Here is a 15,333-nt window from a genome sequence, read left to right as displayed (position 1 = left end):
TTTGATTCAATGATACCGTGAGGAAGCTTGTTGATTCTCTGGAACTATTTAAGAGGGTTCAAGGTGCGGGAAGGCGCTTTTTCCCTACACCATAAATTTGCCTAATATACAAGACAAGACTGACATCTATATATTGGTTGACAGCACAGAAAAGATTTGTGATATGCTTGATAATGCAGAAAATGACCAACCATAAAACAGGTGTAGGTTGGGACACGCTTTTATGTACTAAAATAAAAGTAAATCTGTACCTCTTCGATTTGGAGAAAAAATCACCAAACCGAGCACAAAAAATACTGTGGGGATATTAAAGCGCTGAAGAAACGAAATTTGAGCTTACGGGCGTTGAGCAAAGGTCATCGGGAATGACGAGGCACTGCAAAATAAAGTAAAATTTATCAACACCGCTGCCTACTTTTCACAACGAGAAATTGTCGTAATAAATTGGGAAAACATTTCTTTTTCCAAATGAATATTATGGGTGACAAATAATAACTTTTTACCGAGTAATGTCTATCTAATGCCCCTTTCATAGTTTATATTTGAAGTCAATCAATCAATCAATCAATCAATCAATCAATCAATCAATCAATCAATCAATCAATCAATCAATCAATCAATCTATCTATCCATCTATCTATCTATCTACCTATTTATTTGACATCCACACTCTTACAAATGTCGGGAGCACGCACAAAAAGCCAATAAAGCGGCTTGACGTGGTCCGTGCCACTAATATGCACGTGATGTAAAACGTATACATTCAAATTGTAGTGCAGACAGCGCATGTGTAAAAATCACATTTATACAGTAAAATTAGCTAGCAATACCGCAGCACCACCGTATTTAGGGGCATACAACAAAAACATAAATACCCCCGCCCAACGGTACAGAAATACTGACCACCTGCAGAGAAAAAACACAAAATAATATGACATGACACCTAAGGCAACGAAAAATACTGACAACACGCAGTTCGAAATTTATCAACATATGTAGCACGACCAACAGAGAACAAAAATTACAAATCACTGGTTACGCGAGTTTAAAAACGTAGGCAAAGTGTTACACAGCAGCCGCTTGCCATAATCTGTTCTCGGGATGGGAAGAAGCCATGATTATAAAAGGGGAACAGCGCAAACTCAGACAAGGCACAAGAAGAAGGAAGTGACAAACACGAGCGCTGACTTACAACTGAGGTTTATTCCTTGGCTTTTCACATATATATGCCAATAGTCAAAAGCACAAGAAAAACCGAAAATTTCACGATAGAAGGAGATACGAAGCCGCTCGTCACGCTTCACCGACGCAATGTGCCGCAAACACTTGCTGTACTATTGAGGAACAGATAATTAATCTCTTTCTGCGAGAGGGACAAGGAAGGAACGCTAACGCATTTATCTTTTCTGCGCAATATTTCTGCGGCTTCAATTATTTCTCTGGTTATTTTATCTTTACAAACACTTGCTGTACTATTGAGGGACAGATAATTAATCTATTTCTGCGAGATTCATGCACCAACTCGCCCAAGCCTTAACCCTTGCAAGAAGCCATGGTTCTGCATGGCGCGTATTATGGCTGTGTCTGTGGGGTGTTAAGTTTGCTATCTCTAAAAAATAACAACTGCATTTTTTCTTTCTATGTGATACTGTTGAGTTGGTGTTTCATTATTTAAATGTGTAACACGACTGATATTCACGCTTTCAAAGAGTGGTACTGTGCGCGCATCATACGTCGAGTTTGCTTTTGCTCCCACAGCTTTCGTCTGCAGTAAATACAGTTTGCTAATGTTGCCATTTGTTGTGTTGCCCCACACAAGTAAGCAGTAATAAAGGTCTGAGGAAAAAAAGAGAGTTGTAAATAAAAAGCTTGATTTTTGGGATGAGAAAAATCGCAACTCCAAGCTCTAAGGCCACTATGCGACAGCGAAATTTGAGAAAGACCCAGAGGTCATTCTGCAAATACAAAAAAAAAACACTGCCAATAAAACATAACATCTGAGGGAGGTATATGTTCACTTTTTTCAGACTATAAGTTTCCGGCGGACTTGCAGCAACCTTGCAACCACCAGACTTCTCGTGATGCGTACTTTCAAATGTGCAGTGGAAGTTCGGGAAGTGCGGTTGCTTTTGCTGCAAGAAAGAGAAAACACATCCCGAACCACAGCGCTTGTTCTTCCTTTATGGGCACACTTTTAAATGCGACGGCATCTCATTCACTCGCCTTGTCCCTGCATCCGGCGTCGTCGGCGTTGTCGTCGGCGTCCGCCCCTCCCCCATTCTCCTCGCCGCGCGAGCTGCGCTCTCCGCCGCTCACCCCCTCTCCTCTCCGATAGCGAACACTCTCTCGCGAGGGGCATTGGATTGGATTCGATTTGATTAAAGTGGATTGTGTTGGATTGTGTTGCGTCATAGCCGCGGCAGACGCACTGGCGCCGGCGCGTCCCCTCATCGTTATGCGCGCTAAAAAAGGCGGTGCCTGCGCCGCTCCGCTCCATCGTTCCGGCGCCGTTCCTCCGCTGTCCAACGCTGCAACGTGAACCCCCTATGCGTCGCATCTACACAGGGGTTCCCGCGAGGGGAGGTGGGAGTTTTTTGTTTCGTTGTAAAACCAGTTTTTTAATGATGTGCTGCTGGAGAACGGGGGTTGGATGAGTTGACTAGCAAACGGGTCTGCTTGTTGAACCTCAAGACAAATATACAGTCGGAAGGCAAGGTGCTTAATGGATTACACCCACGTAATTCTGCAACTGACGGGATCAGTCGCTGAAATGCAGCCAATAATATTTAAGAATAGACGACAGTGGCGTTCATATACACAATGTTTTACAGCAAAGTTGAATACCTCTACTCCCCAACGATTTCATATCTGTGGGTGAAAACACCAAGCCGCCAAGGTGTAAGACACCGAGCGCTTGCGTACAGAATAGGGCGTACGGAATAGATCTCAGAATTCGTTTACAAAAACATAAAATAACCATCGACACCGCCAAACGGATAATAAGGCGTCTCCACCTTGTGTTCCTGGTAAAGAAAATGTTTGCGGGTTATATTTGAAGGCAAAGCTGGACGAGTGTGGCTGGACGACCAAGGCTGGAAGGAGCGCGCAAATAACGGGTACTATTTTGCTTTTATGAGTGGCAATAAAACAAAATTATTTGTTTGGCCTAACCGCAACATAGGATGGCAGTACAAGCCTCTCCATGACAAAAAGAACCCAATCCGTGGCATTTTTCCACACTCCTAGTAAGCTGCTGGGTCACATGATGGAACTCAATAGAAAAATAACAAAGAAAATTGACTCTTTTGTTCATTACAGCGCTAATTGAAGTTCAGCTTGATGAATGAGAGAATCGGCGACATCGGTACGCTCCGTGGTTATCAGGCGTAGCGCTTCGCTGCACTTAGGCGTCATACAAGCGATGTTCGCTGCCGTCTTTTTGTGTGATCGCGCCATAAACTTGTAACATAGCAGCAGCCGATAGCGTGAGGGTGGTGGCAGGCGGGAAACTGATAACGCAACAAGAACTGCATTGAAGCAGAGAACCAAACTATGTTACTAAAAGCGATTGAAAGATATAAATAGACACAGTAAAAAAAAATGTGTGATGTTGTTTAGCTCACCATCCGCCTTTCGCTCGCTTTTGGATCAACGTTACTCGATCGCCTTCTGGTGTTGACGCCAAGTTTGACCTCCAAAAATGTGTTTCTCTTGCCCGCCTCAGCTACCGTCTTAAGTTTTAGAGCACATACCAAGTGCTTTTATATTTTTGTGCGCAATATTTGATACCTTTGTTGTGATCTTGGTGAGTGAAGCGTCAAGTTACAGTGCATGTCGTCATAGCTATAGGTGCATTACGTCACTGATCGCTTCGTCGTGCTTACGCGAAAACCTTGACGAATTTCCTGCTACTTCCTGCGGTCGGGAATAGGGCCCATACCAGACTTGACCGGCTAAAACGCATAAAAATCAAAATGGCGGCTCCCATGAACCATCACAGTACAAGCAAATGTCACGTAATGCGAATGACAAATGATCGTGGAGGCGGCTTGGACAAATAGGAGAATGAAGTTCCGAAACTCTGTGCCCTTATGTAGTGACACTAGCCGAGCGCAAGAGTCAAGCCCGCCGAGACGACGGGAAACATTTCATACCTTCCGCCATCACAATTTGTGGTGGTGTACAGCAGCTTTGCTGGCCATACATTTTCGCAGGGCGAGACGGCGACCGATTTCTTTCAGTGCTTTTTTCACGAAAATATGTTTTCTCTGCTAAATACAGTGTTTGGTGATGCCAATTCTGTATAATGGTTTTATTCTGTTGCGCCCGAAGAGTGCAATACCGTCATTCAGCAAATTTGCCGCTGCTGCTACGCCGCTGGGGTTTTGTGATTATTTCATTTGGGGTTCAATGCACTGAAGCTACACATTGGCAATGCTACGCGTCACAGTTGATTTTCGCGTAATAACATTGACCGTCTTGGCATGTTTAACATGCACCGAAATCACAACCTACGGGCGTTTTCGATTTACATCGTTATCAAAAACAGCCACCATGTCCGGATAAATCCAACGTCCTTAGGCTCAGCAGCTCAGCGCCCTAGCCACTCAGACAGCGCGGTGAGTGGTCTGGTTCCGTCACGCGATGTGTACCGCTACCACTTTTTTCCAGGGTGACCGTCAGCATTGTCGACAATGTACCAACGTTGGAAAGCAAACGTGATTTTGTTCCATCCTCCTGGTGTTTCATTTTATTGGTACGTTATTGTGGCGAGCTGACTGTGTTTCAGTGTCGCTTCTTGGTATTTTTATTGTGTGAGCAAAACAAAATTGCGCGTTAGATCCACCCCCAGTATGACACAAGGCTCCGGCGGCGCTGTCCTCACTCCGCTGCCGACGTTGGTTCTGAGCCCCTTCTCTAATCCGCGTAACGCAACAGCCCTACACAGCTACAGGAAGTAACATAATACAGGGTTACTACTCCTGCAAAGTCACCGAAATCTGCAAACCTTATGTGAGTAAAGTCATTCTTCGACACCAGTCATCAGCAGCCTAATAAAATCCCTTGTTTCAGCTTCCTGCAATGCACTCTAGTAACCAATGCACGCTGCTAAAAAAGCGAATTCGGCTAAAGATACCAACGAGATTTCACATTATCGGACTCATAATGGGGGTCTGCTGTGTGTCACTCCGAAATACTAAAAGTCAACCCTACATTTGCATGATGCGAAAGTTCAGAGCTAACTTTTGAACCATATCGTAATTTTTAAATCCTCATTCCGCTTATAATCAATGCTCGTTGCATGGATTGGTAAATCCTGTGTGCTGCGCAGAAGCGGAACGAAGCGATTGTGTTAAAGTGTAGTTACTACAATGTGATATCCTTTAGCAATGCTGTTATAGCTGAAAACGTCCAACAAATAAGGTTCCCTTAGAAGTGCATCGCTGTGCAACGTTTGCTGAGTCCTAAAGATGTCACGGAGGCGCCCACTGACGTCTGTACGACCTAACAATGACATGAGCGATAAGACAACCACAACGCAGGTGCGTCTGCTCCATCACGTGTGGAGCATGTCATTTCTAGGGCAGCGGGAGACATATTGCCTTCAAAATAACATCCGACCTAGCACAACCTTCAGCGAGTAAAGCTAGAGGCTAGCTGCAATAATTTTATGCATTACAGAGATGCCAGCACTTTCTCCAAGAAGAAGGAAGATCTCCCTAAAAAGGTAGAGGGAAAACAGACATCTATGGCACCTAGTACTATGCATTCTTAATTTGAAAACGAGGGATCTATACTGGAACGTTAAGCAACACAAATAACAAACAAGCTGACCATAACGACCCAGAAACAGTCCGCTTGTGTGAAGTGTAATGCGATGGCCTTGCAAGGCTCTATCTAGTGCAGTGGTTCTCAAACGGGAGTCCGCGGACCCCAGGGGGTCCGCGAGAGCATTTGAGGGGTCCGTGAAGCCTCCCTCAAAACGTTTACTCCCGCCATTTTTTTTTTCTCGATTTTGCCAGCCCTTTCTTGCAATGCAAAAAGGTGGCTTCGCCGCATTACATGTACACCCTTTGTCAAAATTTTGTGGGCAAATCCTAAGCCTTCTCGCCGATAAAGAATTTAAATATTCGGCTTTACCTTTAAATGTGACAAAAATATTTTAAGGCAGTACGAAAAAAAGGTGTTTTCTCTAGCTTTCCTGCATAAAACGTTTCAGCCTCGCTCGGGACGTAAGCTTACACATTGAATTTTTCGCAGCCTGCGCGTTTCCGGCTTCGCCCCCAAAAATTTCACAAAGACTGTACGTGTAATTTCTCCACGTAGCACATATTTTAAGATCTGTTTTTTTTTTGTTATTTGCTCAACACGCCAGCTATGAGAAGGAAAAAAAAACAGACAGAAAAGAGGCAGAATATAGGTGTTTAAGATTCCAGGCCAAATTGTTTAACATATGATGCGCATCGCCATTAGCGTCAAGCATAAAAGGCGGGCATCGGATAAGTGTGCGGGCAACGTAAGCTGCAAGTACAAATTGTTTGACATTATATGACACCGATCAACATGTGCTCCATCGTGGGGTCCCCCATCACTTTCGCAAGCCCAGAAGGGGTCCCCGGGGCAGTCATGGCTGAGAACCACTGCTCTAGTGGGTTAACACGTATCTATCATGTTGGGGATTACACGCAGCTTTTTTTTTTTGGGGGGGGGGGAACAAAAGCTTAATTTCCCTTTCCTGCTCTGTGATCCCAATAACTTTTCATGATGTTCTCTTATCTTGCATTCACAGCGCATTCAATAAACAAGAACGTCGACGATAGGGAAAGCACGACACAATCCCGGACCAACAACTGAATTTTATTGCTGTGACATCTGGCATACGCGCTGGGAGTTCAATTGTTTGCGCTGTGCATTAAAACTTGTGGAACAACAACTCGCCCAAGCACCAATGTTAGCCAGTTGCAAGATGGAAACGGCAGCGGAGGCAGGTCTGCTGGCGAGCTTTTCCAAATACAACGGCACACTGCCACCTATGATGGTATTCTGAGAAGTGGCCTTTTGAAAGAGTTAAGGTACCATTATTACGATGTAATTGTGAAAAAGGAAAACAACAATATAACGATATAATTGAACCTGCTGCAAAACATCGACTTTCGAGAAGCCATAAGGAGCAAAATATGGGTTGAATACGACGTTTAACGCGCCGACGCTGCTCACGCGATGATGCGAGCCGTAGTGGAGGTCCCTGGATTAAATTTTTCCACCTCAAGATCTTTAACGCACCCCTAAATCTCGAACACAGGGGTGGTTTCGCATTTTGCCTCCATCAGGAATGCAGCCGCCTTGGTCGCAAATGACGTATAGATACTCATCCTAAATTTAAGTTGCAATCACGAGTCTGTAGAATGTAACATATCCGAAACACAAACGTTATGTGGGTTACTTGGATGAAATAAAAAATATCAGCTTGCCAGCATGGGAAATACAAAATTTTTAATGAAAACATTCCGCACGCTGGTTGCAACACGTCTGCTATTGCTTTCAACAAAGCCTCTAAACCCAAAGCATATCTTTAAAGCACTTACATTTCGAAGATCCAGTATATTCGGCAAGGTAACGCTCGTACAGGAAGCTGAAAACAAAGAAAATAACAGGTATAAGAAAGAACCAATATTTCTGTTTTCTGTGAAGTATGGAACTGCGTGCTTTGGAGTACAACTGAACACCTGCAGAGGTTTTAAATGGGCTTCTTAGGAGAATTGCGTGCGCTTTATGAATATAAAATCCAGGTGGAATTCAGTCTGCTTGTCTAGCCGGTGCAAAAAGGTTCAGAAGGATCGATTTTTGTTTTTGTTGAACATCTTCGAACAGAAAAGCAAAGAAAATCGCGGGAGAAACTGATTGGACTACGCTATACTCCCAACTAATTTTATTCGTCACATGCGTACTACAAACTAAACTTAAGTGCCCAGACATTATGAAAAAGATTACATATTCTCTGCGAAAGTAAAAACAATGGTTAAGATAGCAGGGCAAAGTGTATTTGCTGTTCAAAAGCGTGTTGTTATGAATTTCTCAAACTATTACTTACTGCGCAGGCAGCTATTATGCCGGCCTGGCGCTTTTCATAATGGTATTCGCGGGAATGACGCAATTAGTTTATGCCATCTGTTCCATAGGAGGCACTTCTTAAGTGACACTCGCCAGCCAACCGTTGCAAGATGTTCAAAAATATTTCAAATATGCAGTTTAAATCTATCTTTAAAGACGTTAAGCGTTTTATGAGGATGACTTACCCTAATAAAGCAACTATAGGGAAATGGTCATACAATCGCAATTTCTGCAAAGATCATAAGCGTTTTTACTTCTAGACTGGAAAGAGAATGGGTTTGCTGTTCCAATGAACCATATTCTTAATAGTTTTAGGGTGCTTACATATCGAGCATTGCTTTGTTTACTTAACACCATAGCTCTACTCGTTAGAGGGCATGGTGTGTCTGACATACTAGTTCGCTGGCTTCAATAATCCTGGTGTTGCGCAAAAAACATGCAAACTTACGAGTAGTCGAAGGTCTTTGTAAAATTGTTGAAATTCACAGAGCTAACTATTTATGGGAAAATCGGTATAACCTAACGAAACTACGCCGCTGCGTCAGAAGAGGCAATTTCTTAGCTGTGACCTCTACAGCGGAATGATTGAGGAATTAAAATTCTAGGGGAAGTTAATTGACCCCAATTGGTATATGAGTGGCTGCTCTGATAGAATGTGTAAATTCCTAATATTAAGGTAAAAATTCATATCACGACTTACCAGATACTTGCTGAAATGTGGAGGAGGTGTATACAAGGGCTGTCCAGAAGAACACGAAAGATTTTTTTCGGTAGTACATGGTGGGTGTCAAATCACTTGTATTAATTTAGAGTTGAATTCCCTGCACCCAACCAGCTTTAGGTTTAGGTGTCGCGAAGCTCTACCCGCTACGCCACCGGCCACTGCGGCTTCAGAACACTCTCGAAAAGAACGAGGTTTTTTTTTCAATCAGTCCACGTTGTACGAGGCTCAACAGCGGCGTGCGAGCGTACGTGGCCTGTCAGTCAAAAAGCTGACATTTAACCTTCCCGTGCAACTTTACTTCCTCTGGGCAGCTGCAGCTTTGTTCATGTCATTTACGCGGAACCAATTTCGAGGCCCGTGTACACGTGCGTCAAATGGAAGTTAACGCTTGTTTATTAGGTACCATGTTTTGTATTGCTGAAAACGTCAAGAGCAAGGTAACATGATCCCATGCTGGGCAACGCTAATTGGCTCAGGTTGTAATTGCGAAGGGCAAATGGTCAACTCTGAGGGAGGAGGGTGAGCAAACGTGCAACAAGTGATTAAACCTGGGGGACATTCAAGCATGCGAATAGAACGCCAATCAGAAAAGTCAGTAGGAATGTAAGGCTGAGTTCCGCAAGCAGACCGACAATAATGCGCGGAACGAATCCGACGTCTGTAAACAGGAGGCTATTCTTGCACCGGGTTTCCTTCCTAAGAAGAAGTGGTATTGCGCGAGCACTGCGGGGATGGCCGCACAATGTCGGTGGGCGTAGACACACGCCAATATACTCGGACGCCTCTCCATGGACAAAACGAATGCGGCAGAACGGAGCGATGTGCAGGGTAAGCGTCGAGCGAAAAAGAGAACGGACGACCGTAGCAGCGGAGAAGAAAGAAAACGCATGATGGCAGCACAAACCCTACATATGTAGCAGTGTATCGAAACAAAACAAAAACCGGAACGCAAAAAAGAAAAAAAAACGATATTTTAGCCGGAACGAAAACGAAAATGCAGCGTTATTTATTATTTCGTTGAGGGGCGACACGGAAAAAATGGTTTCGGTTTTTGGTTGCTGTGGCAAGTTCAGGTATTTCAGGATTTCTTTCTATTTCCATGCAGTCAGGTGGGAGATTGCTGTCGAATCTCTTGCCTATAATCTTCTTTCGTCTCGCTGGAGCCCTTTCTCCTTCAGCAGGCTTGGTGTCTGCTCCCATACTCTGACCGTCTGTGTCGATAGGCGCAGTGCTGAACTCCCCGCGTGATTGCCGCGTGCAACTGCGTGCGATGCAGGCATGTTTGACCGTATTTATTTATTTATTTATTTATTTATTTATTTATTTATTTATTTGTTTAATGCCAAAATTAGTCCTACGGCATAGTCGTAGGGGGTATTGTGCATGAATAAAGACATATTTTACGGCATAAGAATGAAGAAAAACTACAATTGTTGGCGTGAACACAAGCACATACGATTAGCAGCGATAGCAGCGATAGCAGCAGGTTAGAGCTTCAACCTAATGGAAACAGCTGCACGTCATGTTGCGCTTGTAAGGAAGTGCTTCCAGAGCGCACCTGAAAACATTTCACAAAGGCGGAAGCGATAGTGTCCGGCAGCGCATTCCTATCTTTAATAGTTTTTTTTTTTTGAAAAAGACCCTTCCAATGTCGGTGTTCGCAATAAATATTCGCCAATTTTCTCGCGGTTATCTCTACACCTGAATGTATACGTGGGAGGCTGAAGGTACTGATGTTGGTCCTTCGCTACTTCCGTTCGTACAACATGATTTGAGATTAAACACTGCTGTTTTGGAGCGCTCCATGAGACAAAGCGTTTTAAAAACGGTAATATCACAGCTGTATAAGTGAGTAACCAGGCGCACAGCCGGAGTTTGTATTGCCTCAGAACTATTCATACGACTTTCAGTGCCCGGGCCACAGACCAAGGCGGCATACTCAATAATTGAGCCTACGCGCGCCGCACGCTAGTGTTCCAAAAGATTGGAGTGTTCGCACATAAAACCTTTATACTTTACCCCAATGGACACCCCAGAATAAATAGCCCTCGAAGATTTTTCATCTGCGACAGCGTCTGGATGCCAGGTTGAGGACTGCCCGCACGTACTTTCTGGGGTCCAGGGTGACAACTTGGGGCGTCGTTTGGAGCTGCGCCTTCAAAAGCAACACAAGAAGGAGCGCTCAAGTGTCCTCGGATTTTTTGGGTGCAGTTGAGCTATTACACCCTTTTCAATAAATTAATAAGTATCACTGAATGTTTTTAACATAACTTCATATTTATGAATCTTCTCTCTTCTCGCCTTCTTTACTCACGCATGCTGGATCGAACCACGTCAGCCCTCCTCACATTGCAAGGCCCGCACGTCCAGTAAAAGTAGGCAATCTCATCTACCGCTGCCACTCCTTTCGAAGAACTGTTCAGTTCTGGCGACTGTGCGGAGAAGTCGGCCATAGGCCTCCTTCGCTGCCCAGGGGGCGCTGCGCGTGCGGCTTCCAGGGCAGTACTTCCGGGTCGTACAAAGCTGCGCGGGTGCTATAGGATTCAGTGTTGACAGAAGCAAAATGAGCTCGTTGTTCCCGATTGTTTTGCGACATGGTCACCAGCCCATCCCCGGCTAGTCCGGTCTCTTCCGGCGATAAACTTGGCATTAGGGAAAAAAGCTTTGCAGCGCTAAATACGTTTCAGCGCCGACGAAAGTGCCGGGACGGTGACGGCGCTCTGCCACTCGCAGGTTCACCGATCTGTGCCCGTATGAAGTAAAATTTGAAGTGAAACTTCTAGTTTAAACTAATACTCTAGGTGACAAGGACTTTTCAACAACAGCCGATCAAAAAATAACAGGGACGCAATCGGCGATGATCGCGATGATCGACAGCGGTCCGCCAGCGAGTCCGGCGGACCGCTGGCTCGTCTGCTGCGGTGCGCCGCTCTTTTGCGTACCTGCGCGGTATGCGTGCACTTTCATTGAACAGTGCTCGTTTGCGTCACCGTTACGAAGACATGGTGCAGCGCTAGCTTGCCGTTTTGTTGCGTGTCTCAGTGACAAACTGCAGCGAGCGTCAGAAGCGTGAAATCTGTTTTGAATTTGCGAAATTAGTAGCGGTAAAACAAGGTGGTCGGGCGAACTTAGAGGCCGCTCCCTTTCCTTGTTTGCTCTCACTTTACTTAATTACGCTCTTGCATTATATATTCGCAGTTCGCACTTAATAGGCTAGAATGAGGGCCAGCAACGCTTTGAATTGTAGGGCCGAGTTGCATGCAGCCGACACGGCGGAGGGCTGGACGGCAAATCGGATGGGAAGGGGAGGGGGGCTTTGAATGCAAAAAAAAAAAAGAAATAGCGAATTGCCGATAATATTTGACAATAATCTGGCGAAGTGTGAAGATGGGGGACAATTCAACTGGAACCGACCAATTCTCTGTTCTTGTCTCGCTGCCTAACTCCATTTGAGGACAAAATTGGCGTGTCGGCGTCCAGATTGTTAGCGACGACCCCTGCACTAGAAGATAACCAACAAAGTCAGTGATGATCGTATGTAAATATGTGGGGCCACGCGCCGTGTATGTGGCTGTTATGTTATGCAAACATACAAGTAGACATCTTTGCAGGCAGCGGGCGTGCGATTTGGTGCTTGTTTTGCGTCTTTTAATAGCGCTTAATTTGTTTATTTGACGCTATTGCCTCACCTACTCGCTAGTATACATGTACTCTGCCATTAGTAAATCGTGCCCCGTAAAACGTTAGGCAAGAATCATTTAGTTTGCGAAAATACAAAAAAAAATTTCCACTGGTTTTCAAGGCGGTGCCAGGCCAGTAGTGTCAGCAGAGTCGTCTGCGCAATTTTTGCGTTCGCTTGCATGCTCCCGCTGAAGCAACCTTTAGCAGTTCCGAGCAGCGTTCCGCGTTTATGCTACTCGTGAACTTTCCTTTGTCGACCACACGCGAGAAGAAAGAACGGTAATAGTCGTTAGAAAGTTAGAGCATCCGACCTGGCGATACCGTCCCACGCCGCGACCACCGCGACAGCTCGCTCAAAAGAAAGCCGATAAATCGGCTTGTTTTAGCGGATATTATTTTGTTTAGCCTCTGCAAGTACTTTAAGGGCTATTTCATACAGTATGCAGTCATTTAAACGCGCCACAAAGTGATTAAACTAAGTACAACCAACTTTCACTCTGGCTTGTAATTGAAAACACATGGAGGGCGGCACGGGTCGTCTGCTTTGGTACTACCCAGAGGCGTCGGCCACTAGGGGCGCTGCATGTCGCCAAAACTCCAGCGCAGGAGGCCTACCGGCAGGACGTCTGCCCACACCCCGACCAACAAGTCTTTCCCGGCTGCGGAAATCCTAATCCCACCGATGACCATCCATGCTCACCAAATTGCAAGCTGTGTGACCTTCCCCACTTCACCGCTTTCAAAGGCTGCCCCCAACGCCTGATTCCAACGCCTCCCGTGGTCAAGCGGAAACATCCAGTGCAGCCACCGGTCTCGACCTACAATAGCAAGCTTCGGGACAAAACAAATCGGGCCCGAACTACCAAACCGGTGAGCTGGTCACAGAGCGCTCGTAGCGCTCCCACTGCTCAACATTTTCCTCCCCTTCCATCCACGCAATCAACCACTAATACCCGCACTACCGTCCTCACAAAGAACACACCTGCCACCTCATCTTCATCCGCCATCGATGGCCTCCTCACAGAACTACGCAATCAAAACGCGATGCACCTACGACGCATCGAAGCCCTTGAACAAGAATCACGCACTCGCAGTAGCGAACGCGTTTGCCAGCACGAAGATCATGTTCAAGCTTAACAATGTGCGCCCTCATGTTCCCCGTCAGCTCCTCCTCCGCAACCCATCACCACTGCTGAAGAGATTTCGGCACTCATACATTGGAAAATACAAGTAGCCCTTGTTGAAGTAAAACAAACACTAGCCACAACTACCAAATCAATCGTCCAGCTCGGAGAAACCATCACTGCCAGAACCACAGCCCTAGAACCACCCCACTCCTCTATCGCCCAGATGCTTCAATCACCTCATCTCCGTCTCGATTGCCTTGAACTCGAACAAACCCACCACCCCTTAAAGCCTAAAATCGATCAGAGCAGCGACGAGCAACTTGTCTCTATAACCCCCCTTCCAGATGACTAACGTCTCCGAGGTTGCAATCTTCCAATAGAATTGCCGCTCTTTCCTCAGCAAAGGCTTTCAACTCGGTCATTATAATCAACAACACTAACCTGACATTTGGTCCTACAAGAATCGGACACCCCTTCACCAAAGCTCAGAGGCTCCGAAGCATACACTCAAGATCCGACTCACCGCACCGCCACGCAATTATCCAAGACTCTCGCCACCCAACTACACGATATTGCCTCGCCCATCGCTCATATCTTTCTGGAAATTCTGCCCTCCCAGCCGAAGAGCACAATCCTGTTCATTTTTAAAACCTAGAGCCCTCCAACCAACTCCCTCACCGCCATCGACCACCTCATTCACAACGCCATTCGCACCTGTCGCACCGCTCCTCTCATTGTTTTAGGAGATTTCAATGCTCCGCAGCCCGCATGGGGCTATCATCATGCAACAAAAAAAGGGGCAACCTTACTCAACGCCACTCAGCAGCACGTTCTCACTCTCTGCAATGACCTTATCACCCCTACGCGGCTGGGCAACAGTGTATCACGACATAAGAACCCCGACCTCATCTTTTCAGATAATATTTCCTACCTGGAATGGCAGTGCCTGGAAGACACATTGGGCAGCGATCATGACATTATCCGTATCACTATACCCCGCCTCACACTCAAACCTATCATCGGTCAAGCCCCACTCACCGACTGGGAATCCTTTCGCAAAGATCCTGGGCTACCTTCTGCGACCAGCTCCAAGGAACACCCAGCAGTAAACGCACGTGGCATCTCCTCCGTAGTCCTCTTGGGTCGAAACTCGCCAAAGCTGTCACCCACAATTACGTCCGCCGTCTTCTTCACATCAATCCTCATTCGAATGATGAGCTACTAACAAAGCTCACGACCACCCTTTTGGTACCGACAGCAATACCTCTCCTTTCTGCCACGCTGATTACACCGGCGCTCCGAATCCTGCCCTTGACGCTCCCTTTACGCTGCAAGAACTTGATGAAGCTGTCTCTTGTCTCACCAAAAACACCACTCCCGGCCACGACCGTATAACTAACAAAACTATCCGCAACTTGGGCAATTCTTCTCTAACTGCTTTACTAGATTTCTTCAATAACCACTGGACAAACGGCACCCTCCCTCCGCAATGGCGGCACGCAGATATATCCCTAATTCCTGAGCCCGACAAGCCAATCCAGATCTCTAATCTTCGCCTCATCTCCCTCACCTCCTGTCTCGGTAAACTTTTTGAAGGGATGGTTCACACCCGCCTCACTACTCACCTTGAAGATAACGACCTATTCCCTCACCAAGTTTGGCTTCCGCTCACACCTCTCAACGAAAGAT

The 15,333-nt window shown here is 45.9% G+C and overlaps 1 protein-coding gene across 10 annotated transcripts in view; it reads right to left on the bottom strand.

Moving 5' to 3' along the window:
* Positions 1 to 9,083, bottom strand: part of LOC144172809 (uncharacterized) — a 140,218-nt gene extending 131,135 nt beyond the window's left edge. For all 10 annotated transcript variants that reach the window (XM_077701432.1, XM_077701426.1, XM_077701428.1 and 7 more), the window contains exons 1-3: positions 8,813 to 9,083; positions 7,587 to 7,633; positions 341 to 376 (exon numbers count right to left, since the gene is read on the bottom strand). In XM_077701432.1, coding sequence (XP_077557558.1) covers positions 341 to 376; positions 7,587 to 7,633; positions 8,813 to 8,891 — 162 coding nt within the window. In that variant the 5' untranslated portion in view covers positions 8,892 to 9,083. The remainder of the gene's footprint in view (positions 1 to 340; positions 377 to 7,586; positions 7,634 to 8,812) is intronic.
* Between the last annotated feature and the right edge of the window lie 6,250 nt (positions 9,084 to 15,333).

Source organism: Haemaphysalis longicornis, unplaced genomic scaffold, assembly GCF_048455015.1.
Source record: "Haemaphysalis longicornis isolate Haplotype H1 unplaced genomic scaffold, Haemaphysalis longicornis Haplotype H1 scaffold_26, whole genome shotgun sequence".
Taxonomy (NCBI): domain Eukaryota; kingdom Metazoa; phylum Arthropoda; class Arachnida; order Ixodida; family Ixodidae; genus Haemaphysalis; species Haemaphysalis longicornis.
The sequence above is the reverse complement of the archived record's forward strand: the minus strand, read 5'-3'. Positions and strand labels throughout refer to the sequence as shown.